The following is a 27,463-nucleotide window of genomic DNA, read 5'->3' on the forward strand; positions in this document are numbered from 1 at the left end:
CAAACAGCTTTAGTATGGGTTGTTTGGTATAGACCAGGAAAAAGGGAGAGAAATGGATAGAGAACAAGGGTTGAAGTACACAAAATCAAATGATGCTGGACCCCAGGTTGGGAACCCATGCCATAGACAAACTGTTCCACCGTTCTTCTGTTCAGCCACCCTCCTGCTACTTTCCAAAGCATTGTGAATTTGGAAATGAGCAAGCACCACTCCTGGGAGCTTGTGGTCAGTATCACTGTTCATGAAAGGATTACTGTTTGTGGGAGTTTGCTGAACAGTTAGACAGATCACGTTCAGTGCACTGCAACTGCAGCGCTAAAATTAGTTTACCAATTGGAAACCAGTCTGGCACACGCTGAGGTCACAATGCAGACAGCAAGGAGAAAGGTTTGCTCTGCTTACGTGGGCCACTTTGATTTTCCAGTGTCTAAAACTCTGCAGAACAAACTTGAGCTTAGAAACCGACTGAGCCCACAAGTACACAGTCATAAGTGATGATTACAACAGATCTTCTAAATCAGCTGGTTGAGAATCCTGTTCCCGTTTTGAACTACATCCAGGAGCACTTGCAGCAAATTTCCCAATCCATTCAGTGAATGTTCTCATGGCAGAGCTGAAGTTTTACTGGACTGCTGAATTAACAACAACATTTTGGAAGCACCTGGCTATTCCGAAGGGGGAACTCCTCCTCGCCTGCGTTCAGCTTTCTGACGGGCAGCCACACTTCTTCCAGTTTGGAGTGAGCATCTGCAGAATGTTCCTCCGCTTGTAACTTGAAGTAATAGGTACAGGCAGCTGATTCATCTCTGATTCAAAACAAACATCCAGAATTATCTAACGCCAAGCAACAGTTCCAAAAAACTCATGAATTTAAAACGCTCAGGGCATGTACAAGATGGGGCTAGATATAGAATGAAGCTCCTCCACCATTCAGCACTCTGGTTAAAAGCAAAAAAAAAAGGCATTTAATAGAGTAAACATCTGTGTGAAGTTAGAGGATTGGGAAATTTTTAAAAACTAACAAAAGGCAACAAAAGAAACCATGGGGGAGGGGAAGATGAAGTACGAAGGCAAGCTAGTCAAAACCAAATGATACTAATCAAAAACGTACCGAAAGTCTTTTTTTTTTAAAGATAAATAAAGAGCAAAAGAGGAGACAGCAGAGATTGGACCCCTGGAAAATGACACCACAGAGATAGTAATGGGGGATAAGGAAATGGCAGATGAACTGAATAAGTCTTTTGCATCAGACTTCACTGTGAGAGACACTAGTAGTGGGCCGGAAGTTCACAAGCATCAAGAGGCAGAAGTGAGTGCAGTTGCTATTAGTAAGGAGATGGTGTTTGCGAAACTGCATGGTCTGAATGTAGACTAGTTACCTGGACCTGATGGACGACACCCCAGGGTTCTGAAAGGGGTAGCTAAAGAGATTGAGGAGGCATTAGTAATGATCTTTCAAGAATCACTAGGTTCTGGCATGGTTCCTGTGGACTGGAGAGTTGCAAACGTCACTCCATCTTTCAGGAAGGGGGAGAGCAAGAAGAAAGGAACTTACAGATCATGCAGCCTGACCTCAGTGGCTGGGAAGATGTTGGAGTCATGGTCAAGGATGAGGTTTCAGGATATTTGGAGGCACATGGTAAAATAGACCAAAGTCAGCATTTTTCCCTTAACTGAAACCTATCAAATGTTGAAAGGTTTAGATAGAGTGGATGTAAAGAGGTGGAGGAGTCTAGGACCAGAGTTTACAGCCTCAGAACAGAGGAGCCTCCATTTAGAACAGAGAGGAGGAGGGATTTTTTTTACATAAAGCCAGAGGGTGGTGAATCTGTGGAATTCTTTGCCACGGGCAGCTGGAGAGGCCAGGTCACTGGGTGCATTTTAGGCAGAGGTTGGTGGTTTCCTGATTAGTCAGGCCGTGGAAGGTTTTGGGGAGAATGGGGTTGAGAGGAAAACGGATCAGCCATGACGAGATGGCAGAGCAGACACAATCGGCTGAATGGCCCAATTCTGCTCCTGTGGTTATGGTGACAGATGAAGCAAAAAAAATTCTTCCTCACTAACCCATCAAGTATTCTCACCCAAACTCTGTGGGAATATTTGATGGATCAATGATGGGAAGAAAAAACTTCAGCAAGTTAACAACGGGATACCCTCTCCCAGGAATGCCAGAGAAAAAGCCCAGTGGATGCCACCCAGTTACCATGTTTTCAAACAATGTGGACCCATCCCCCAAAATTTAAGTTAAAAAAAAATTATCAGAGCACATAGAGGAACCTACAAACCTGAGATTCCTTTTCCTGCAGGCATACTCAAATCTACTGTTATAGAATAGCAAATGTAAACAGAATCAATGAAAGATCAAGTGGACCATAGAAGACAACAAACTGTAAATGCAAATATAAATAAATAGCAATAAATAACGAGAGCAAGAAATAACAAAATAAAGTCCTTAAAGTGAGATGATTGGTTGTGGGAACATCTCAATAGATCAAAGTAAATATCCTCTTGTTCAGGAGCCTAATGACCGATGTTCCTGAACCTGGTGCTCCGAGCCCTAAGGCTCTTGTACCTCCTACCTGATGGCAGCAGCAAGAAAAGAGCACGGCCTGGGCGGTGAGGATCTTTGATGATGCATGCGGCTTTTCTATAACAATGTTTCACGTAGATATGCTCAGGTTGGAATGGCTTTACCTGGCGGATCCACTACGTGTAGTAGGGTTTTCCACTGAAAGGCATTGGTGTTCATCAACAGAAAGCAGTGAATCAACGTCCACAGAAATACCTGTGCTCCACGGCGGCAACAAGAAATCCCTGCGATGCCATTTCCAGACAGATGGAAGAGTACACAGTCCTGTGTCAAGGAAAAACAGAACAATGAGATGCCCAAACAGAGTACCCGCTGTCAGAAATCTGAAAATAACTACATCCTTGTACCCGCAATCGAGGGGAGAGCAGAACATGCAGCAACTTTGATTTAGTAAGTGAACGATGGACCGTAGACATTTTGCAAAGGAACAAGGGTGTAACTAAAAGGGAAGCAGAATATGCAATTGAAATAGGAAATTTAAAAATAACTGTTCAGAACTGTAAATAACTCTGGCTCTTCTAGATTTTTGAAGAGATACAAAACTACCAAAAATACTAATACCATTTCTAAGAATATACCAGAAATGATTGGACAGACATTCAGAAAAGCCAGAGTTATTTTCTGCAGAAACAGAGAAGCGAGCAGACGAAGATTATGGAAGAGTTTGGTTCCGAGCAATCGACCACAAATACACGGTGGTCAGTAATAAATCCAGGAAGAATTGTGATAGAGATCTCACATGTTTGGAATGAGATGTGTGGATGGCATGCAAAACAAGGCATTTCACTGCATCTCAATACAAGTGAAAATAATTATTCAGAGGGTGGATAGAAGGCCAAACTCAGTGTTTAAAGATGATTATTGTAGTTACTTTGATAGAAGTCAGCAGAAATGAGGAAGGATTACATTGGGACGAGATGAAGGAAGGGATAAGGCTTATGTGGAGCTCTGATCACCATGGATCTACGCTGGACACAATGTTTTTTGCACCTCATATCGAAGACAGCTTCGGCAGTCAGGATGGATGAGGTCTAGTGAGGTCCAATGGCTAGGAAGGTGGTACTGCAACATTGCATGGGGACTGAAGGGCACGACAAGGCACAGAAGACGCCGTGGTTATTCACAGCAACCAAGGAAGACCCCAGTTTGTGACCACTGGACCTGGACTTGAGGTTGGGAGTGGGACAAAGCAAAATGAGCAAGTTTTATTAGGGAGTCAAACACAAGAGATTCTGCAGATGCTGGAGGAACTCTGTCCTGATGAAGGATCTTGGCCTGAAACGTTGGCCATTTATTCTCCTGCATAGATGCTGACTGACCTGCAGAGTTCCTCTGGCATTTTGTGGGTGAAATGGGTTCGTGTGTTATCCTATGAAGCAAGATAGAGAAAGCAAATGAGGAAAAGAGTTGTACAGGAGGTAGTGCAGCCTCAACGGGTTCAACCCAGGGTTCAGGTGCTGTCCATACACAAGTACCATGACCATGGGAGTTTCCTCCAGGTGCTCCAACATCTTCCTGGCTGGCTGGCAGGTTAATCAACTACTGTAAATCCCCCCAGTAGAACACAAGAAAGCACATCAGAAATAATAGGTTGCAGGAAAACAGGTGGGAAGATGGGACTAATGGAGACGTTCTGAGAACAGGCAGAAACTCAGTGGACCTTCAAGGATATAAGGAAATGGGGCATACAAGGAAAGAAGGGGGGAGAAACTGAAAACAACACACAAAATGCAGCAGCTGTTGAAATGAATAAACAGTCAACTTTTCAGGCAGAGACCCTCCTTCAGGACTGGAAAACAAGGGAGATGATACCAGAATAAAAACATGAGGTGGGGGGAGGATAGCTAAAAGGTGATGTGAAGCCAGGTGGGTAGGAAAGAAAAGGGCTGGAGAGGAATGGACCATAGGAGAAAGGAAGGAGGGGCGCCAGTGGGAGGTGATAGGCAGGTAGATTAGAGATAAGAGGCCAGAATGGGGAATAGAAGTGGGGAAGGAAGGGATTTTTTTAAACTGGAAGGAGAAATTAATATTCATGCCATCAGGTTGGAGGCTACCCAGGTATTGCTCCTCAACCTTGAAGGTGGCCTCATCTTGGCACAGGAGGAGGCCATGGAATGGCACATTGGAACAGGAATGGGAATTAAAATATTTGGCCCCGGGAAGTCCCGCTTGTGGCAATGGAGCAGAAGTGTTCGATGAACCTCTGGGGCCAGCGGATTCACAGGTGAAGGAGTGTTGCGTCATGTGGAAGGACTGTTCTGGAGGGGAGGGGAGGTAGTGAATGGGCAGGTGTAGCACTTTGGCTGCTTTCAGGGAAAGGCGATGGGAGGGAGATCAGTGGGGAGAGACAAATAGACCAGGGAGTCAGTTCTGTGTAAAGCGGAGAGAAGCGAGAGGTAAAGATACGCTGGGTGGCAGGATCTCTTTGGAGATGGCAGAAGTTGAGGATGATCTGTTGCATGTGGAAGCTTATGGGTGGTAGGCAAGGACAAGAGGAAGGCGGCGTGTAGGCAAGGGAACTGAAAACAAGAATGACAAACCAAATTAATAACAGAGTAGCCAAGAAACAAAACACACTTTAAGGCTAGGGGAATCAGCGAGAAAAAAAAAGGTCAACAGGTGGACCTTTGCCAGAGCCAGAATGCGAGGTGGAGAGGGACTGACATAAGCTGAAGGGTCAGAGATGTGATCACACTCTACCTGAATGCCCCAAGACCATGCGAAAATATAATCACTGGGTATTTCTCCACAGCTCTGAAAGAAGCATTCCATCCAACTGGGACTGAATAATGACCTAAAGGATTAATAAATGAGGCACTAAATATTGACATTGATTGAGGTGTGGGATTCCATTAGTAAAACTAATTTTCCAGCATATCCAATGTCCAGGACTGGAGAATAGTTAGTTTAAAAAAGAACAATCAAAAATACTTAATCCTTTTTAATATACACTCTCATGATGAGGCTATGGTGCATATTTAAATATGCACACACACACACTCTAAGACTTTTGCACAGTACTGCATTTGTCAACGTGGAGCAGAGAGTGAGTTTGTAAATCTGGCAGGAACAAAGGATGTTGGGAACAGTGAGGGTGGAGTGCCACGGGAGGGGTGTGGGACAGGGGGCACAAAAGGAGTGCTGGGGCAGGAGGGTGGCGCAGGTGCAGACACACCCAGCTCTGAGACACCAGGCAAAGTAATTTGATTTCAAACTATTGGTTTACTGACCATTATAGAATGTCTCTCTGGTGCTCCCCTCTCCTTTTCGCCCAACCATAATTTCCCCCTTCCTGCTCCATTCCTACTCTCAGTCCATAATAGAGACCCATATCAGAATCAGATTTTATCACTCACATGTCATGAAATTTGCTGTGTTTTTTTTTTAAACAGCAGGACAGTGCTATACATAAAATTACTACAGCACTGTAAAGGCCTAACTATACATGTGTGTGTATGCCCAAGACTTTTGCACAGTACTGTAATTCTTACAAAAATGGCTCAGCTTTCTTTCCTCTTGTCTGGGTAGAATCTGTTACTCCCCAAGTGTCAATTAATGGATTACCCAACTCCAGGTTACCAAAGCAAGAAAAATCCAAATCCGTAAATCTGAAATTGAGAGGCCGCTGACCTGAAATATCATTTCTCCACAGATTTATTTTACAGATCCTGTGGAACAAGCTCTTCCAACCCAACAAGCCATGCCACCCAGCAACCCATCAACTGAACCCTAGCCTAATCACAGGACGATTTACAATGACCAATTAACCTGTAGTAATGCCAGTATCTTGATGTCAGAGGAAACCTGAGCACCCAGAAGAAATCCACTTGCTCACAAGAAGATTGTACAAGCTTTCTTACAGAGGATACTGGAATTGAATTCAGACGTCTCCAGCTGTAATAGTGACTCTATAATCATTATGCTACCATAGTGCCCTGATGCTGCCCAAATCCATCACTGTCTACTTCATTTCCATGTTTTTGTCTCTGTTTCCATCTCATATTGGGCACTGAAAGCAAATTCCTCTGGGCCAGTACCAGAACTGTAAGAAGAGTGCAAAGGCCCCATCACAGCTACATTTTCCCCATTTAAAATGGAGCCATTAGTTTTTCCTCTTCCTGTGGTGGTAAATTCTCATTAATGCCAATATTTTGTTCTGCACATGATCCTTCCAATCCTACACCATTTGGCATCTTCAGTAAACCTAATTTCAATCGCCAGAACCGCAAACCTCAAGTTCCTGTGCATTTAATTTTACAGGATACACTGTTCTCGTCATCCTTGTGGAGGATAGCAAATTTTCTGAAATTCTTTTATCCCAAAGAGCTTTGGAGGCTGGATCATAGGGGATACTTCTTAAAAGATCAGGGAGTTGAGGGCTATGCAGAACTAACAGAAAAGGTGAGAAGATCGGCTATTATCATATTGAATGGTGGGGCATCCTTGAAGGCCCAAAAGGCTTGAGGCCTACTCCTACTCTTTGTACGATCTTGCGTTCTATACCTTAAAGAACTTCTATCACCCATTTCTACTAACCTCATCCTTAATTTTAATTCTACAACCCAGTTCAGTTCCAGGTTCCCAAGCTCAGGAGATCCCTCCCTTATCCCCACTAATTTTCCCTCAAATCACCAACCTCTGGCCAAGATTTTGATCACATTCTATTAAGTCCTGTTTGGTCTCAAATTGCATTCCATTTTGGGCCCCCATTATAGGAAGGCCTTGGTAACTTTCCAGAGAGTGCAGAAGATTTACCAGGATGCTGCCTGGATTAGAGGGCATATGCTACAACAAGAGCTTGGACAAACTTGGGTTGTTTTCGTGGAGTGGCAGAGGTTGGGGGGGGGGGGGGCGCCTGATAAAAGTTTATAAGATTAAGTGTAGACAGTAGACAGCCAATATTTCCCCCTCCCCCCACCCCGTCCAAAATGTCTGATACATTTGAGGTGAGAAAGAACAAGTTCAAAGCAGATGTTTGGACAGGGTAGAAGGCCAATATATTCCCCCCCACCCCAGGTCTAAAATTTCTAAGGTGAGAAGAGACAAGTTCAAAGCAGATGGGTGGGCCAAGATATTACATCCTGGCATGTTACAGCTTCCAGATTCTGACTAATAACATACTGAGTTAGGAACTTTGCTTCATTAATCCCAGGGAATGATGGGTATAAGGAGTGATGGAAAAAGTAGGAAAGGGTAGTGTCTCTCCAATCCCCTCCCGTGCTTTGAGTCATTCCAGAACAAGTTTGCCATAACTACCAAGGCTTCTTAACTATTGTACTCTCAGACACAAACCCTGTATCCCTACACAATGTCCACATCCTCACTCTCTGTACATTCATGTGCCTTTCTAGCAGGCTTTTAAATACTGTTAAACGCCTCCACTTCCAGCAGGTTCCAGGTACCTGCCATTCCCTTTAAACAACTGTTCACTGGCCTTGATGCAGGTTTAACAATTTAATTTTGCAAGCTCGTTACTGTTGTGATGCAACAGTTGCATATGCACAGCTATAAGAAGAGCATTGACAGGCCAGATCACGATGTAGAATGCAGGATAGGTATTGACCAGGGTTGAGAACTTTCCTGCTCTTCCTCAAAATAAAACTGATTTTCCTTTTGAAAACACGATTGAGAGGGGATTGGGTTAACGACCTTAACACCAGCATTGGTCTGTGCCATAACACTGGCACAAGGTTTACAAATCTACATTTTACACTCAAATTCAGAAGCCGTGATTGTACAATTTACTTCATCACACTGTATGCCTTAAAGTGGGAGATCATGGTGGGTATTTTTGATCCCACGTAAGTTTACAGAGATAATTATTTAGAGATACGGATTAGTAAAAGGCTCTTCCAGCCCATCGAACCCAATTAACCTACACACATTTGTAATATGGGAGGAAACCAGAGCACCCAGAGGAAACTCACAGGGTCTGAGAAGAATGGATAAATTCCTTACAGACAGTGGTGGAACTGAACTGAATCTGATTGAAACATGTAAGATTATTAAGGGATTGAACACGCTAGAGGCAGGAAACATGTTCCCGATGTTGGGGGAGTCCAGAACCAGAGGCCACAATTTAAGAATAAGGGGTAGGCCATTTAGAATGGAGTTGAGGAAACACTTTTTCACCCAGAGAGTTGTGGATCTATGGAATGCTTGCCTCAGCAGGCAATGGAGGCCAATTCTCTGGATGCTTTCAAGAAAGATAGCAGAGTCAAGGGATATGGGGAGAAGGCAGGAACGGGTTACTGAATGTGGATGATCAGCCATGATCACATTGAATGGCGGTGCTGGCTTGAAGGGCTGAATGGCCTACTCCTGCACCTATTGTCTATTGCCTATTGAACTCTGCCACTGGCACTGTAATAGTGCTAAACTACCCTGGAGCCCATCCAAAAATGATTGATGTACCATAGGTGTTGTCACCTGTTAACCAGATGTCCCAAAATCACATCAAACTCACCTCCGAGGCATTTTCTTAGACTACTTTTGGCTGCACTTCGCTATTTTGGTAAGGCAATCTGATATTCCCTTAACCCCATCCCCAAAAAGATCTTCACAAACTCTTCTCTCCTGTGGGCACAAGTTCCTAGCCCCTCCACCTTGCTTTTGGGAGCCCCGCTCCATAATTTTGGAACTGTCGCCCGGCCACGCACAAGCATTGAGAGTCACTCACCAAACGCCAGGGACAACAGAGGAGGAAACCACATCTTGCTCTTATTCAGGTAATCAGCAAGGCCAGTGAAATACTGATATTGTGGTATCCATGGCACTGGCTTTAATTGCTCAGCCTCACATGGGTAATAAAGGCGAAAGAAGCTTCCCTGTAATAAAATGACAAGATCATGGGTGAGTTAGAGACAGAAAGGAAGGCTTCTCATTCTCTTCAAAACATTCAAGACTCAAGATTGTTTATTGTTCTTCTTCAGGGCAAGATTGTTGGGGAGGATGAAATGATTGTTACTCCCTGTCACTGACGATCAACACTGGTGCACCTCAGGGATGTGTGCTTAGCCCACTGCTCTACTCTTTGTATACACATGACTGTGTGGCTAGGCGTAGCTCAAATACCATTTATAAATTTGCTGACGACACAACCATCATGTGGTAATGAGACTTCTTCTATATTATGTATCGCATTGAACTGCTGCAGCTGTTAACAAATTTCACGTCAAATGCCGGTGATAATAAACCTGATTCTGATTCAGCTCTCATCTCCCTTTCACTCTTTATACAACTAAAACTTTTAGTATCTCGATGTACATTATTGGCTAGTTTGCTCTCATATTTCATCTTTTCCCTTCTTAAAGCTTTTTAGTTGCATTTTGTTAGATTTTAAAAGCTTCCCAATCATCCAAGTTCCTGCTCAATTTTGCTACCTTATATGCCCTTTCCTTGCCTTTTATGCTGTTCTTAACTTCCCTTGTCAGCCATGGCTGCCTGCCCCTGCCATTTAAGAACTTCTTCTGTGGGATACATCTATCCTACACCTTGTGAACTATTCCTAGAAACTTCAGCCATCCCTGTTCTGCCACATCTTAGCCAGTATCCTCCTTCAATCCACCTGGGCAAGCTCCTCTCTCGTGCCTCTGTAATTCCCTTTATTCCATTGGGATACTGATACGTGTGACTTATGCGTCTCCCTCTCAAACCGCAGTATGAATTCAATCATATTATGATCACTGCTTTCTAAGGGTTCCTTTACGTTAAGCTCTGTAATAAGATCTGGGTTATTACACAACACCCAGTCTAAGATAGGCTTTCCCTGAGTAGGCTCAAGCACAAGCTGCTCTAAAAAGCCATCTCATAGGCAAACAACAAATTCCCCCTTTAGTGATCCGACACCAACCTGATTTTCCCAATCCCTTGCATTTTGAAGTTCCCTACTACAATTGTATCATTACTTTTGTTACATGCCTTTTCCAGCTCCCTTTGCAATCTCAGCCCCACATCTTGGCTACTCTTTGGAGACCTACGGGTATATATGATTTCCATAATGGTTTTTCACTCCTGCAGTTTCTTAACTCCACCCATAAAGATTCAACATTCTCTGAACCTATGTCACCTCTTTCTAAAGATGTAATTCCATCTCTTACCAAGAGAGCCACACCACCGCCTATGCCTTCCTGCCCTGTCCTTTCGATATAAAGTATATTCTTTGATGTATGCTCCCAACTATGGCCTTCTTTCAGACATGACTGATGCCCACAGCATCATACCGACTAATCTCCAATTGTGCCACAAGTTTGTTCATATTATTCCGAATGCTACACACATTTACATACAGAACCTTCAGTCCTGCATTCTTCACCCTTTTGTATTTTGCTGCTGTGGTATAATGTAACTCTTTGCTCTGTCTGCATTTGTAGCCAATCATTGGCTTGTCCTTCCTTACGTTCATGTTACTCCCATCGTCTACTTGAAAACCTGCTGACTCATCCTCAGCTCTGTCATTCTGGTTCCCATCCCCCTGCCATATTAATTTAAACCACTCCAAACAACTCTAGTAAACCTACCTGCAAGATTGTTGGTTCCCCTCAGATTCAAATGCAACCCATCCCTTTTGTACAGGTTACACCTGCCCCAGAAGAGGTCACAATCATCTAGAAATCTGAATCCCTGCCCCCTGCTCCAATTCTTCAGCCATGCATCTATCTGCCACCCCAGTCTATTCCTACCCACACTGTCACGTGGCACAGGCTGTAATCCCTGAGATTACCACCCTTGAGGTCCTGCTTCTTAGCTTCCTTCCTAACTCCCTGCATTCTGTTTTCAGGACCTCCTCCCTTTTTCTAACCATGTCTTTGGTACCAAGATGTACCACGGCTCCTCTCTTTTCAGGATATTGTGGATGTGCTCAGAAACACTGCGGTCCCTGGCACCTGGGAGGCAAACAACTGTCTGTGTTTCCTTTCTCCACAGAATCGCCCATCTACCCCCGTATCTATAGAGACCCCTATTACTACTGCCATCCTCTTCAGTCCCCTCCCCTTCTGAGCCACAGGGCCAGACACAGTGCCAGAGGCACAGCCATTGTTGCTTCCTGGACCCTACACATCAATGCAGCTACAAAAAAGGTAAAACAGCGGCTATATTAGGAGTTTGAGGAGATTTCATATGTAACCAAAGACACTCAAAGTTCTGCAGATGTATCGTGGAGAGCATTCTAACTGGCTGCATCACCACCTGGTATGGGGGGGGGGGGGGGGGTGCTGCTACACAGGATCCAAATAAGCTGCAGAGAGGTGTAAATTTAGTCAGCTCCATCAAGGGCACCCAAGACATCAAGGAGTGATGCCTCAAAAAGGTGGCATCCATCATTAAGGACCCCATAACCCAGGACATGTCCTCTTCTCTCTGCTAACATCAGGGTGGAGGTATGGAGCCTGAACCCACACACACACACACCGATTCAGGACCAGCTTCTTCCCCTCGGAAAGATTTCGGACAGGAGGAGTGAGGAACGAGGCGGTGGCAGTGCACAGGGGTCCACAGCAGGACAGTCAGTGGCAGTGCTGGGACGGGGTGTGGAGTAAGAGCCAAGTGCCAGTGCCTGGATGACGAAAGCTGCTGATGTGCTGCGGAGAGAAGTGGCTGGTGCTTAACGGCGTTGCTGGGGTGATCCCAAGTACAGGCACTCCCAATTCCCATTTCGGAGAACTACCCATAAATCGACTTATGGAAATGAACAATTTCTCAGATAAAGGAAAACAGAAACAGAAGTTTACTCATTGCCATGGATAGGCCTTTAAGAAGCCCGCTCAGAGGAGGTAACAAATTTCTTTTTAGCTGAGTCAGTTCCCTCTAACAGTTGTCTCCCAATTTCACACTTCCCCCCCTTACCCTGCTCCATCTGTTTCCTCTTTTCGCCTGTCTGTCTCCATCTGTCGTTCACCTGTCATAGTCTTTCAGCTCTGCCCCTACCAGCCACCTCAGAACCCTTCCTTGCCACTTCTCTTTAGGCTGGCAATCTTGTCTCTACACCCAGTCTTGATGCAGGGCTTGGACAAGATTTTTCCTCTCAGATGCACTTCACCCTGGAGTTCCTCCAGCGGATTGTTTGTTGCAACTGGAATGTTGGCCTGTACAGACATTTCCAGCATAAATCATTTAGTGTTATTTTATACTTTGAACAGTCTACAGCAAACATCCGTGAGCAAGTATAACAGTTTTGTTTTCACAGACATTGTCTGTACTTAAGCATTAAATCAGATTTACATATATCAGATCTTCCACAAACTTGGATCATAGTTATTACCGATCCAGAGGTTCTCAGAAGTCAAGAATAATGGTCCAATCATGTAATTATAGTTGTTTTATTGGGCGTTCATAACAAAAACAATAACCAACTCACTCTTTTAATGGAGAAAGAAAATAAATGAGGAAACAAAAAGTGAAAAAATAAAGCTTGTGATTGTCTTAAACCAAAACTGGCTCAAACAGGAAAGAACAAATAACATGTGAACTAGCCAGGTTCTAGCAGTATGACAGCTACTGCAGAAAAATTAAAGAAGCTTCTATTACTGGAAAATCCAAACATTTAACCAAAATCTCACATATAAGGTGACTATACAATATACACACATGAAAAGTTAACTTGCGAGAAAAACAGCAATTTTAGACTCTAATCCAACCCTAACCTTGAATTACTGCTGAAGTGTAAAACACAATTTGAGCACAGCAAGATCTCACAAACAGTGAGACAAAATGCTCTACCAGTGCTACTTGTGACTTTGCCTGCCTGCAACAGATCTTGGTTAGCCATCTCTTTCATGTGACCCACAGATGGTGTTTCTCCATCTACTGCTTATATCATAAATTTCTGACAAATGTGAAAAGTCAACAAGCTGTGGCTGGTGAAATTCTTCATCAGCTGACCCAGGAAATTCCATCATCTGACTGCCAGAGCTCGTGGCTGAGCAAGTTACACTGGCCCAGTGATAAACTGAAGCAGTTCACTGTTACAGAAATTGGTCTTTGGAATTGTTCCACATTTCTTTATAGAACATTTGTGACTGCAGTAAAATCTACAGCCAGTATCATTTTAAAGCAAAACTATTTGTGTCAAATGCATAGACATTACTAAAATACCCGAGCAGGGGATACCGGGATCACAGAGGCAGGAATGGGGAGCAAGATAGAAATTGTGCAAAGGAGAGGATACAGGGAGATGAAGGCAAAAAATACGGAGCAGAATTAAGACCACAGGACCATAAAACATAGGAGCAGAATCAGGCTCTTTGGCCCACTGAGTCTGCTTTGCCATTTCATCAGGGCCAATCAATTTCCTTCTCAACGCCATCTCCTGCATTTGTATTGTAACCTTTGACACCCTGATTAATCAAGAACCTCTGCCGTAAATATGCACAATGCCTTGGCCTCCATACCCGCCTGTGGCAACAAATTCCACAGATTAACTTCCCTCTATTCTGAGGTAGTGCCCTCTGGTCCTAGACTCCCCCGCCAAAGAAAACATCCTCTTCACATCCACCCTATCTAGATTAAATAAACTGGAAGAGGCGAGGAGGGGGCAGGGAGCAGGGGAGATGAAGGGCAAGGAAAATAAAGCTCTCAGACCTGCCCATCATAATGCTGATAGCCAGTGTCATGTGTTGAAGCTGACCATTTAATGAAGGCCATTCATTACTGATAATAACTAAAATAATTGGGCCCTGAACACAAGCTCTTGCGACTTGTTTATTTTACTTGTGCACATCAAGGAAGGAGAAGAGGGGAGTGGTGGTGACAGGGGACTCAATAGTTAGGAACCGACAGGAGATTCTGTGGACATGAACGGGACACCCAGATGGTACGTTGCCTCCCAGGTGCCAGGGTCAGGGACGCTTTGGATCTCGTCCACAGCATTTTGGAGAGGGAGGGACAGCAGCCAGATGTCTTGGTACATATTGGTACCAATGATATAGGAAGGAAAAGCAGAGATCCTGAAGAGAGAATTTAGGGAGTAGGCAGGAAGCTGAGAAGCAGGTCCTTCAGGATAGTAATTTCTGGACTGCTACCTGTGCCACACGCTGATGAGGGTAGAAACAAGATGATTTGCAGATAAGTGCATGGCTGAGAAGCTGGTGCAGGGGTCAGGGCTTCAGGTTCTTAGATCATTGGGATCTCTTCTGGGGGAGCTATGACCTGCACAAAAGGCACAGTGGTCACCTGAACCTGAGGGGGACCAATATTTTCTTGAGTAGGTTTGTTAGAGCTGTTTGGGAGGGTTTAGACTAATTTGGGTGGGGGGGGGGGGGCACGGAACCAGAGTGAAGGGTTTCAGGATAGGATGGAAGGTTAAAATAGCAAAGATAGCACACAGCCAGACTGTCAGGAAGGGAAGGCAGATGATAGGACAAAATTGCAGCCAGCATGGTATCAGTGCATTAGGGATGCAGAATCAAAAAGGGTAGCAAATCTAGCACTCAAAGTGTTTTATCTCAAAGCACGGAGTATAAGAAATGAGGTGAACGATCTTGTTGCACTATTACAGATTGTCAGGTGTGATGTGGCCATCACTGAATTGTGGTTGTAGTTGGGAGCACATTGTATCAGAGGGACAGGAGGAAAGGCGGGACTGGCAAGGCTCTGCTGGTAAAGAACGGCTTCAAATCTGAAGGAAGACTGGACATAGGATCAGAAGCCATTGAATCCTGTTGTGTCCTGCAAGGGTAAAAGGACCCTGATGGCAGTTATATGCTGTCCTCCCAACAGTAGGTGGGATGTGGACTACAGATTACAATTGGAAATAGAAAAGGTGTGTAAAAGTGTCAATGTTGTGATAGTCATGGGAGATTTTAACAGGCAGGTAGATTGGGGGAAAAAAACAGGTTGGTAAGTGAACTTGTTGAATGTTTACGTGATAGCTTTTTAGAGCAGCTTGTCGTTGAGCCTACTGGGGGATCAGCTATACTGGATTAGGTGCAATGCAATGAAATGGAGGGGATTAGGGAGCTTAAGTAAAGGAACCCTTAAGAGACGTGATCACAATATGATTGAGTTCAACTTGAAATTTGATAGGGAGAAAGTAAAGTCTGACGTAGCAGTATTTCAGTGGAGTAAAGGAAATTACAGTGGTATGAGAGGGGAGTTTACCAAAGAAAGCTGGAAGGAAATGCTGGCAGCAATGACAGCAGAGCAGAAATGGCTTGAGTTTTTGGGGGGAAAATATGGGGAAGATTCAGGATAGATATATTCTAAAAACAAAGAAATACTCAAATGGCAAAATAGTACAACCGTGGCTGACAAGGGAAGTCAAATCTGATGTAAAAGCAAAAGAGAGGGCACAGTGAACAGAAAGAAAGAGGATTGGGAAGCTTTTAAAAACCTACAGCAAGCAACTGAAAGCATCATTAGGAGGGAAAAGATGAAATATGAAAGCAAGCTAGCAAACAATATCAAGGAAGATGGAAAAAGGTTTTTCAACTATACAGAAAATAAAAGATGAGAGTGGATATAGGGCCACTAGAAAACAAGGCCAGAGAAATTATAATGAGGGACAAGGAGATGGCAGATGAACTAAATGAGTATTTTGCATCAGTGCAAAACACTAGCAGTGCACCAGGTGTTGAGGATGTGAGGGAAGGGAAGCAAGTGCAGTTAATATTACAAGAGAGAAGTTGCTCAGAAAGCTGAAAGACTTAAAGGTGCACAAGTTACCCAGGCCAGACAAACTGCACCCTAGGGTTCTGAAAGAGATAACAGTAGAGATTGTGGAGACAATTGTAATGATTTTTCAAGAATCATTGGCTCTGACATGGTTCCAGAAGACTGGAAAATTGCAAGTGTCACTCCACCCTTTAAGAAAGGAGGGAGGCAGCAGAAAGACCAGTTAACCTGACCTCAGTGGTTGGAAAGATGCTGGAGTCAATTTTTAAGGATGAGGTGTTGGAGCACTTGGTGACATAGGACAGATAGGATAAAGTCAGCATGGTTTCCTTAAGGAAAAACCTGGCTGACGAATCTGTTTGAATTCTTTGAGGAGACTACAAGGGATGCAGTGGATGTTGGAAATTTAGACTTTCAGAAGGCCTTTGACAAGGTGCCACACATGAGGCTGCTTACCAAGTTAAGACCCATGGTATTACAGGAAAGTTACTGGCATAGTTAAGAGTATTGACTGACTGGCAGGAGGCAGCAGATGGGATCCCCCTAAATTGGCTGCCAGTGATTAGTGGTGTTCCGCAGGGGTTGATGTTGGGACCACTTTTTATGCTGTGTGTCAATGACTTAGATGATGGAATAGATGGCTTTGTTGCCAAGTTTGCAGATGATACAAAGATTGGTGGAGGGGCAGGTAGTGTTCAGGAAACAGGAAGTCTGCAGAAGGACTTAGAACAGGAGAATGGGTAAGAAGGTGACAAATGAAATACAATGTTGGGAAATGCAGTTGTACACTTTGGTAGAAGAATTAAATGTGCAGACTATTTTCTAAACAGGGAAAAAAATCCAAAAATCTGAGATGCAAAGAAACTTGGGAGTCCTTGTGCGGAACAACCCAAAAGTCCAACTGTAGGTAGAGTCAGAGGTGAGCAAGGCAAATGCAATGTTAGCATTCATTTCAAACGGTCTAGAAAATAAGAGCAGGGATGTGATGCCAAGGCTTATTCAGGCGCTGATGAATCCTCACCTTGAGTACTGAACAGTTTTGGGCTCTTCATCTAAGAAAAGATGCACTGGCACTGGAGGGGGTTTTGAAAGTTCAAAAGGATGATTCCGGGAATGAAATGTTATCATACAAAGGACATTTGATAGCTCTGGGTCTGTACTCGCTGGAATTTAGAAGAATGGGGGGGGAGGGGGGTTGAAATCTCACTGAAACCTTTCAAAATTTAAAGGCCTAGAAAATAGATGTGGAAAAGATGTTTCCCATGGTGGAGGGTCAAGGACCAGAGGGCACTGGCTCAATTTAGAGGGGAATCCATTTAAAACAGATGTGGAGCAATTTATTTAGCCAGATGGCGATGAACTTGTGACCACACCACACTGTGGAGGACAAATCATTTAAGGCAGAGATTGATAGGTTCTTGATTAACCGTGGTATCAAAGGATACTAGGAGAAGGCCAGGGAGTGGGAAAAAACAGTATCAGCCATGATTGAATGGCAGAACAGGCTCAATGGGCCAAATGGCCTAATTCAGCTCCTATGTCATATGGTCTTATCAACATCACATCAACAGCATGGCCCCCGTCACCCACATTGTTCTGAAGTCAGAACAGAAAACTGCTGTTTTTATACAGAATTGGCTCAGTTATGGATATTGGCCATTTGGAAAACTGTACATGTCTGAATTCATTACTTGCAAGACCAATGGCCATTCACGACAGAGATGTTAAAAGTCAATCGAAACTTTGAGCTGACAACCAATCATATTTTGAAGTTAGTAAAGCAATTGTCTCTTAGTTGCTGGGTGTTTCACATCCTCCTGTTACTTCCATCTTGTCTGTTTCCAGCACCCACTACTGTGTATAGGGAAGGCATGTTCTAGGGAGATTAGATACCGCCATGGTCTTTCTCACCTGCATCTTCACTACGCAGGTTGCCTCTGCTGGTCTCACTTCAAAGGTCTCCCTTGACTGGGTTTGACTACATGCTGACGAAGATTGTGCCAACCAACAACATGACCAAAGATGACATCCTTCAGAAAGTTCACAAATTTACTTCCATTACTTCTTCTTTCAAATAGGATTCTGCTACTATTGGAACCTGTGCTTTACATCTTGGTGTGTTTCTGGACCAATTGAGTGATTTGGCATTTTGTCTCCAAGGGAGTTCAGTGAGGATTTGAGCAGAGTGGGCAGCCTGGAAGCCAAGAAGCCCAAGCCCAGGATTGATTCCACTTCTCGCCAATCCTTTACTTTATTGTCACCAAACAATTGATACTAGAGTGTACAATCATCACAGCGATATTTGATTCTGTGCTTCGCGCTCCCTAAAGTACAAATTGAATTAAATATAATGAAAATTTAAATTATAAATCATAATTAGAAAATAGAAAAGGGAAAGTAAGGTAGTGCAAAAGTCAGGTCTGGATATTTGGAAGGTACGGCCCAGATCCGGGTCAGGATCTGTTCAGCAGTCTTATCACTGTTGGAAAGAAGCTGTTCCCAAATCTGGCCGTACGAATCTTCAAGCTCCTGAACCTTCTCCCAGAGGGAAGAGGGACAAAAAGTGTGTTGGCTGGGCAGGTCGTGTCCTTGATTATCCTGGCAGCTCTGCTCCGACAGCGTGTGGTGTAAAGTGAGTCCAAGGATGGAAGATTGGTCTGTGTGATGTGCTGGGCTATGTTCACGATCTTCTGCAGCTTCTTCTGGTCTTGGACAGGACAACTTCCATACCAGGTTGTGATGCACCCCTAGAAGAATGCTCTCTACAGTGCACCTATAAAAATTAGATAGAGTTTTAGGGGACAGGCCAAATTTCTTCAGCTTTCTCAAATTAAAAAGTCAAGCAAGATTGAAATCAAAGAGGCGAGAGCAGGAGACGAGCATGCGTGTTCAGTGCCACCTGCCTGCGTTTGACCAGCCTCTCGCTCGCTGCTCCCAGAGGAAGGTGCTCGTGTGTGACCGATCTCTCTTGCTCACTGTTCCCAGAGTAAAGTGCCTGCATTTGAATTTCCCCTCTCTTCCTCTGGCTTGGTGCTGCTGAAGGACTGTGCCAGCGTCCTGGGTCTTGGGCAAGGTGTAATTGACACGGTTTGTGGATTGGACTTTGTAGTTCCTGTTCTGTTTTTGGCTATTCCTTCTCCCACCCCCCATTATCGACAGCGGCCTGCAGTCAATAAACGACACAATGCTGAACTGAACGTTGCCAGACTGTTTCAATGACTTTGTGATTTGATGTTTTATATCCTGCTTGTTTCTCCCTCATTTGTTGCCATTTGAGCGATTTGTTCCTTTTTGTTGCGTGTCAGCCGTTTGATGTTTTCTTTGAAAGGGTTCCATGGTGTTTCTGTGTTTCATGGCTTCTGTGAGAAGACAAATCTCAGGGTTGGACACTACATACATACTTTGTAACACTGCCACGGCCATCCTCACGTAGTCGTTGTCTTTAACACTGCCTTACTGCAGCTTCCACAGCTGCAGCAGTCAAAAATCTTGAAGCTAAACCACAATGAGCAGATCTGTTCTGGTCAGTCATCACATCTCGTCTCTGTGAACCATAGATCTGTGGCCACTTAGCAAACAAACTCAGCAAAATACAAACTTCACTTCCCTCCAAGATGCTCTTTGGCCTCTGTGCTAACTTGTCTGAGTCAGTACTTCTGCAGCTCATCCCACCACTCTCATCTAATTTTCTCCTTATCCCACCCCACCCCTTCCCTTCCCCCATTCCACCCTTCCACTTTTGCGCCCCCAAATCCTATTTTCTACCTCTGCCCTCTTGCTTCTTCCATCTAGATTGCTGATCCCCCCCACCCGTGACCCACATCTCGCCACACTATAACACTAATATTTATGCTCAAAATAGACCTGCTTCAGTGAGTTTACAGCCACTGGATATATTACAATGAGTGGAAGCTTCAAACTCTAGGCAGCTTTTCCTGAGCAAATCTAGGCTGACTGTCTCAGGAAATTATTCCAGGCCATTGTATTTGTCCCTTTCTCTGCTCCAAGGAGTTTAACTTGGCTCTCCCGAATCTGACCATTCACAGTACATTTCCAAACCAGGACTAGTTTCAAGTTTCTAAGGCATCACAAATTTTACATTATGGTGGGTTTGCCAAAAACATCCTTGAAAATTAAAGGGTAGGTTGTGGGAGAGGTTTGCCTGTTAGGATCTGGAATTCCCTAGATATGCCAGCAGGGTGGGTTACTCCAAGGTGCTGGTTCCTGATTCATTCAGAAGGTGCTCTGGAGCGTTAGCACGAGATCTCACAGTGCAAGCTGTTAACTGCAAGATCCGGCTACTGAGTTTGGCAGGTGAGAGTGGAGACAGTCAGCCGAGACTTTCATGGGCACACATCTCTGGTTATGAGCTCAACGTTGGACATAGTATTTGCAAATCATAGAGGTATTACATGTCGTATTTGATACAAAGTTTCTCATCCAGAATGGGAATACTGGCAGATTTCAAAGTAAACTATCAAAATATATACGCTATACAGCACCATATACAACCCTGAGATTCACTCTTGTGAGTATTCACAGTAAATCTAAGAAACACAATAGAATCATAAGAAACACAATAGAATCAATGGGATTCTACAGCCAACAGGCTGTACATATCCACACCTAACAGGATGTGCAAATAACCAGTGCATAAAAGACAAAAAACTGTGCAAATACAAGAAGAAAGAAATAAGTAAATAAGCAATAAGTATGCAGAACATGAGACGAAGAGCCATTAAAAGCAAGTCCACAGATTGTGAGAAGCCCTTCAACATCAAAACCATGAATTTCATGTTCGTCTCTGATAGTTACAGCTATACTCCCAATCTAATTGGAGGGCAAAGTCAGGCCTTTAACCGCTGGATGCTGATTTCCATACTCACTCTCAAATAAAAAGTTGCATTTGATCTATTAAGTCTATACCTGCTCAATCCAAATCTCTCTAGCTTAACCTGTTTTTAATCAACCCTAGTACCTTCCTATCCTAGGGGCAAGTCACATTGGCCAATTAGCTTCCTTGTCTTTGGGAGGTGGGTGGAAACTGAATGGTGTTTCACCACCATTCCAATCATGCCCTCCTCTCACTACTACCATTGGCCAGGAGGAACAGTTTGAACTTTGGAGCAGCTGGGAGAAACCCACGTAGTTGCAGGAAGAAGGCACAAATCCCACACGGGTAGCACCAGGGATCAGGATTGCAGCTGGGGCTCTGAAGCTGTGGGTGATGCATTACTCACGTGGCTGCACAGGCAGCTTTGGGTTGGGCTTTGTATAGGTGAGGTTTGAGTTCTACCCCGAAGGATTTATCATGAGGGGTACGAGTAGGGTAAGTGCAAGCAGGCTTTTTCCATTGAGGTGGGGGGGGGGGGGGGGAATTATAACTAGTCGTGATGGGTGAAAGGTGAAAAGTTTAAGGGGAACCTGAGGGAAATCTTCATTCAGAGGGTTGAGAGAGTGGAATGAGCTACTAGTGCAAGCGGAGTATGCAAGGTTCATTTTAATTTTTTAAGAGAAGTTTGGATAGGTAAAGGAATGGTAGAGATATGGAGGGCTATGGTACCGGTTCATTCAGGTGGATATGACTTGGTAGTTTAAATGGTTCAGCATGGACTAGATGGGCTGAAAGGCCTATTTCCGTGCTGTAATTTTCTATGACTGGTTACATAAAGATTTCATGAAGATCCTTCACCTCAAGGCAAATAATTCTGCAGGCGGCCAGCTGTACTGCTACCACAAAGCACCACATTTCACAGCACTTTAGTGATAATACAGTAAATCTGATTCAGCAAGATACCTGCCCACTGGGTTTTCCCCCAGTCTGGAACTCAAGCTTCCTGCGTGTTAACGTCAAGAAAATTAGTGTCATACGCCCTCCAGTTCATACTCTTCCTGACCTGCTTCCATTGGTCTGCATTTGGCCCATAAACCTTTCCTCGACAATTCAAAGGGAAATGGGGCATTACTCGCTAACCTCCTTTCGGTCCAGCGCTGCAGGCAACCTTACAATATTGCCCACCGAACCCCTTTCATTTCTCTCAAAAATCATCATCAGGAATCATTCCTGATGATGATTTCTGAAAAGGGCCTTGGCCCGAAACTGTTTATACATTTCCATAGATGCTTGCCAAGTTCCACCAGTGTTTTGTGTGTGTGTTGCTTTAGATTTCCAGCAACTGCAGACTATTGCATGTTTATGATTTTCTACTTGCTTATTAACGTTCTTTATCACTTTATACTATCTATTATGTTTTTCAAGATATTACTCCAGCAGCTGTCAAAGCAAATTCTGCTAATGCTAGCTTTCCGTTTACAAGATCTTTATCAATATTTTCACCTACTTTGAAAGTGTGAAGCAAGACTTCTCCCTCTACCTCAGAAAAGTAATTGGGTTTACTGACACTGACATGTCACAAAATTTGCTGTTTTGCAGGAGCAGTACAGTGTAATATACAATTCGAAAACTTACAGTAAGAAATGTACAAGATTGAGTAGTGTTTAAAAAAAGGCAAAAATATTGAGGTAGTGTCCATGGGTTAATTGTCCATTCAGAAATGTGATGGCAGAGAGGAAGTTGCATCACAGCCTGATAAGGAAACACTAATATCCCCCCCAAGTGGAAAAAATCCAACAAAAGTAGTGAATACAGCCCCCTCCCCACCAACGAGTACATCTACACGGAATGCAGTTGCAGGGTAGCAACATCCATTATCAAGGACCCCACCACCCAGGCTAGGCTTTCTCGTTGCTGCCATTAAGAAGGTGACATAGCAGCCGCAGGACTCACACCACCAAGTTCAGGAACAGGTCTACCCCTCAACCATCAGTTTCTTCACACAGAGGGGTTAACTTCACTCACCTCATTACCGAACTGCTCCCACAACCTATGCACCCACTTTCAAGGACTCTTCATCTCATGTTTGATATTTATTGCTTATTTTTTAAATTACTACTTCATTTTTTTCTTTTGTGTTTGTATAGTTTGTCACCTTTTGCACATTGGTCATTTGCCAATCACTGATTCTCTCATGGCTCTTGGATTTACGGAGTATACCAGCAAGAAAGCAAATGTCAGAGTTGTGTAGGCTGACATATGTACTTTGATAATAAATTTACACTGAACTTTTGATGCTGTTCCTAAAACACTGAGTGTCTCTTTTTCTTCCGAAGGTTTCCAAATCAGAGAATGGTTCCTCTTCTGGCAAAATATTTCAACCTGAGAGATTGTACCAGATTACAAGACTTTGAAGCCAAGTGCATAAAAATTGGTTTTATGTCCTTACTCATTATGTAAGTTTCCACACATTGGACAGCCTCAAAGAACAGCGAAAGAAAGTGTTCAAGTGACAATATTGACTACACTGCAAAAACAACACATGAAATACTAGAAAAACTCAGATCCAGCAGCATTTGCTAAAATGAATAAACAGTCAATGTTTCAGGCTGAGACCCTTCATCAGGACTGGACAGGAAATGGGAAGATGCCAGAATAAAAAGGTGGGGGGGGGGGGAGAGAAGTAGCACAAGATAGGTGGGTGGGAGAGGGGGAAGATGGAGAGATGCTGAGAGATGATATGTTGGAAAGGTAAAGTGCCGGAGGAGGAATCCGATAGGAGAGGAGAATGAACCATGGGGGAAAGGGAAGGGTCACCTGGGGGAGGCAATAGGTAGATGAGGAGATTAAGATGCTGGAGTAGGAAATTGAAAAGGGAAAGGGGAAGAGAAGGATAATTACCAGAAGTTGGAGATATCGATTACCATGCCATCAGGTTGGAGGCTACCTGAGAGAATACAAGGTGTTAATCCTCCATCTAAAGTGGCCTTATCGTGGCAGAAGAGGTGGTCGTGGACTGACATGTCGGAATGGGAATTAAAATAGCAGACCACTGGGAAATTCTGGTTTTGTGGATGGAGCAGAGGAGCTGGAAAGAAAGATCAGTGTATTCCATCTCATGGTTCCACTTTACCTGCCTTGTGTGATCAACCATGACATCTGTACATCCCACTTTAAATGGTCCGCTCCCACTCGGCACTCCCAACGACTGGCTGGACCCCATGATCCGGTTGCACGCAACCCTCTCTGGAATGGACAAGATAAAAATAAATTTATTGCTGATGACATTCAAATGGGAGACAACCTGGAAAGAACTACAATGCATTACAAATACACCGAACAAAACGTAGAATCAGAATTCAGTTTATTCTCTCTGACACCACAAAATTTTCTGGCATCATATAGTGAAATACATTACACATTACTATAAAATACATAACAATACATTTTTTTAAATTTCAAAAAGAGCACATTTGTGAGATAATGTTCACGGGTTCATTGTCTGTTCAGAAGTTTTATGTTTGACGGGAAGACGCTAGTCCTGAAATATTAGTGTGTTTGTTCTGGCGGCAGTAATGAGACAGGAGCATGTCCTGGATGGTGAGAGCCCTTTGTGATGGATGCCACGACCTTGCATCAAGGACAGCAGCTCAGTAATAGGTGCTGAATCTGCAGAATGCAGTACTGTCAGAGAATACGGGATCTTGATGTGACACCGGCAAGAACGCAGCTCGAGTTTTTAAGGAACAAATTTAAGTTTGTGGGAATGTTGCCAGGACTTGAGGGACTGAGTTATGGAGAGAGGTTGAATGGAATAGAACTTTACTCACTAGAGCAAAGGGGAAAATGAGGGGCGATCTTACAGAGGCATATAAAATTAGGTGTATGTGCTGCAAGGAGAGGCTGGACAAACTAGGATTATTTTCTCTGGAATGGCGGAGATTGAGAGGAATCCCAACAGACATAGACATATATATGGATCTTATATTAGAGGGCATGGATAAAGGAGCGGGGAGAGAAATTGAAAAGGAGATGTGCGGGGAAAGTTTTGTTTTATGAGCAGTAACTAGTGGGTGCTTGTAATGAGATACCAGGGATTGTGGTGGAGGCAGAGGCAGTCAGAGGATTTTCAACTGGCAGGCGATATTAGTTTAAGTAGTTCTTGTGGTCTGAAGGGCCGGTTCCTGTGCTCTACTGTTCTATAGAAAGCCAAATGTTCAAGTTTGCTGATAACACAAAGATAGGCAGTAAAGTGACTGACCTGGATGGATAACAAGCAGGGAAATACGAACAGAATGCAAACTGGTAAAACGGAAATAAGCAGTTTTCATTGGCAGTAAGTCTGTGCACATTGTTTTTAAAATATGACAAGTGAGAGAATTAATTTTCAGCCATGAAAATGAATCGCTTGTCATGCTCCTGCTCACTAACTGGGCACAGTTCAACTCTTTAGAGCATGAACAGAGTCCCCCGCTACCACAAATTTTGCAGTCGAGTGTCCCATGTTTGAGGACATTACAGGCATCAACACACACAAAGTGCAATGGGACAGCCTCGTCCTGGGGTCAGTCTCTCTCTGGCCGGGTAAGGATAAATAATGAGAAGCTAAAGCGTGACCACAGACACTCAGAAGCTCACTTGAACAAGTCTTTGAAGTTTCAAATGGACAAGTATACAAAATAGTCAAGTAGTCGTAGAATGATTTTAAAATTACAGATCTGGATTACAGTATAGAAGGTATAATACAAGTGATGCAAAGCTTTGCTGAAGCCAATCTGAGGAAGGATTGAAGTTACCTCGCAAAATACCTTTTTCAAAATAAATGTGTATTAAATTATGAGGAAGGGTTGATCCGGGTTCATTTCCCGTTGCTGCCTGCAAGGAGTTTATACGTTTTTTCCAGGTCCTCTGATTTCCTCCTACCGTGCAAAGATCTAGGCTGGCAGGTTTATTGGTCAGTTGTCCCATGATTAGGTTCGGGTTAAATTGAGGGGATTTCTGGGTGGCGTGGCTCTGTGCTGTATCTCGATAAATAAGATTTTAATCTCCAGAAACCAGAAAGTTAATAATTATTCAAAGTATTTAAAAAGGTTAAGGGGAGCGGAACATAGAGGAAAACAGTTTCGCCATGGTGTGTGGTATCCAGGCCTAACTCACAGCAGGTCTTTTGGAAGTGAAAGCAGAAAATACCTCAACTTCCAAAGCCGCTGGAAGTTTAGGGCCAAGACAGAAGTTGAACCCATTACTAATTTTAAGCGTGGGAATGGGACACCAAAACCTCTGAATGTTAAGATAAGCTGGAAGCCACATGCTTCTAGACTGAGATGAAAATCTTCTCCCTCAACTACATGAGTACTGCCATTTTAAAGTTCAAAGTAAATTTATTATAAGTACATCTGTCACCATATACAACCGGACATTCATTTTCTTATAGGCAAAGTAACACAAGAAACAGAATCAACGTAAGTCCGCACCCAACAGGAGGGACAAATGATTAATGTGCAAAAGACACCAAGCTGTGCAAATACAAAGAGAAAATATAAATAATAATAAGCAATAACTACATGGGATGAAGAGTCCTTGAAAGCGAGTCCATAGGCTGTTGGAACAGTTCAGTGTTTGGTTGAATGAAGTTATCCACTCCGGTTCAAGAGCCAGAATAGAATAGAACTCCATTGTCATTAATCAAGACAAGAAGATTGTGATGCAAATCCAGACAATGCAGAAAAGATGCTCAGAATTTTAAAAAATTCCATATTTACTGGTGATTTTGATAATCCATAGTTTGATAGATGGTTGAGGTGTAATAATTGTTCCTGAACCTGGAGGTGTGGGTCCTGTTTGCATTCCTATCTACCAAATGAAAAAGCACGAACATCTTTTTGAACAAAGTCACCAGTAGGACTTGGAATGTAGCATCTTAAAAGACTCCACTGCACACAAACAAGCAACATTCCTGTCTCAAGGATCTTCCTTAATGTACCCAAGACTACGGTCACTGGCACATTTGCCTTTGTTCCTTCACATGTATCACAAGGTAGTTTGATCTGTTAATTCAACTATCCTAAAACATCAGTTCCTACCTTGGGTAGCCCCCATGCAGGAAATATTTGTTATAACACTGTAACAACCTGTGCAGCAAAAATCATGAAGGATCTTCAACAGTTATACTCTCTCAGGAATTGTCTTATCTTCAGTTTTCCTCTGATCCACGGTTCCCAATATTACAGACCTCTACCATTAACCGATGGGTCCATGGGCCCCAGTTTGGGAACCCCAGTCTGATCCAATTACTGTAAGAAAATCCAGCAACACGGGCTTCTCAGATCCATTATCTTTATCAATGGATCAAACCTAATGTTTTCCACAGGAATTTAAAGTGTTACCTGGTGAAGCCATCATCAAGGAGAGCATTTCCATACAAAGGA

At 43.5% G+C, this 27,463-nt stretch overlaps 1 protein-coding gene across 4 annotated transcripts in view; it reads right to left on the reverse strand.

Moving 5' to 3' along the window:
- LOC140719632 (platelet-activating factor acetylhydrolase 2, cytoplasmic-like) overlaps positions 1-27,463 on the reverse strand; it is a 43,193-nt gene that overhangs the window by 10,943 nt on the left and 4,787 nt on the right. For 2 of the 4 annotated variants that reach the window (XM_073034383.1, XM_073034379.1), the window contains exons 2-6: positions 24,169-24,281; positions 9,270-9,417; positions 5,291-5,384; positions 2,786-2,854; positions 662-806 (exon numbers count right to left, since the gene is read on the reverse strand). In XM_073034383.1, the coding sequence (XP_072890484.1) occupies positions 662-806; positions 2,786-2,854; positions 5,291-5,384; positions 9,270-9,417; positions 24,169-24,258 (546 nt within the window). In that variant the 5' untranslated portion in view covers positions 24,259-24,281. Of the gene's footprint in view, positions 1-661; positions 807-2,785; positions 2,855-5,290; positions 5,385-9,269; positions 9,418-13,309; positions 13,376-24,168; positions 24,282-27,463 lie in introns of those variants that run through there. The other 2 variants (XM_073034380.1, XM_073034381.1) reach the window with 2 other exon arrangements.

Source organism: Hemitrygon akajei, chromosome 32, assembly GCF_048418815.1.
Source record: "Hemitrygon akajei chromosome 32, sHemAka1.3, whole genome shotgun sequence".
Taxonomy (NCBI): Eukaryota; Metazoa; Chordata; class Chondrichthyes; order Myliobatiformes; family Dasyatidae; genus Hemitrygon; species Hemitrygon akajei.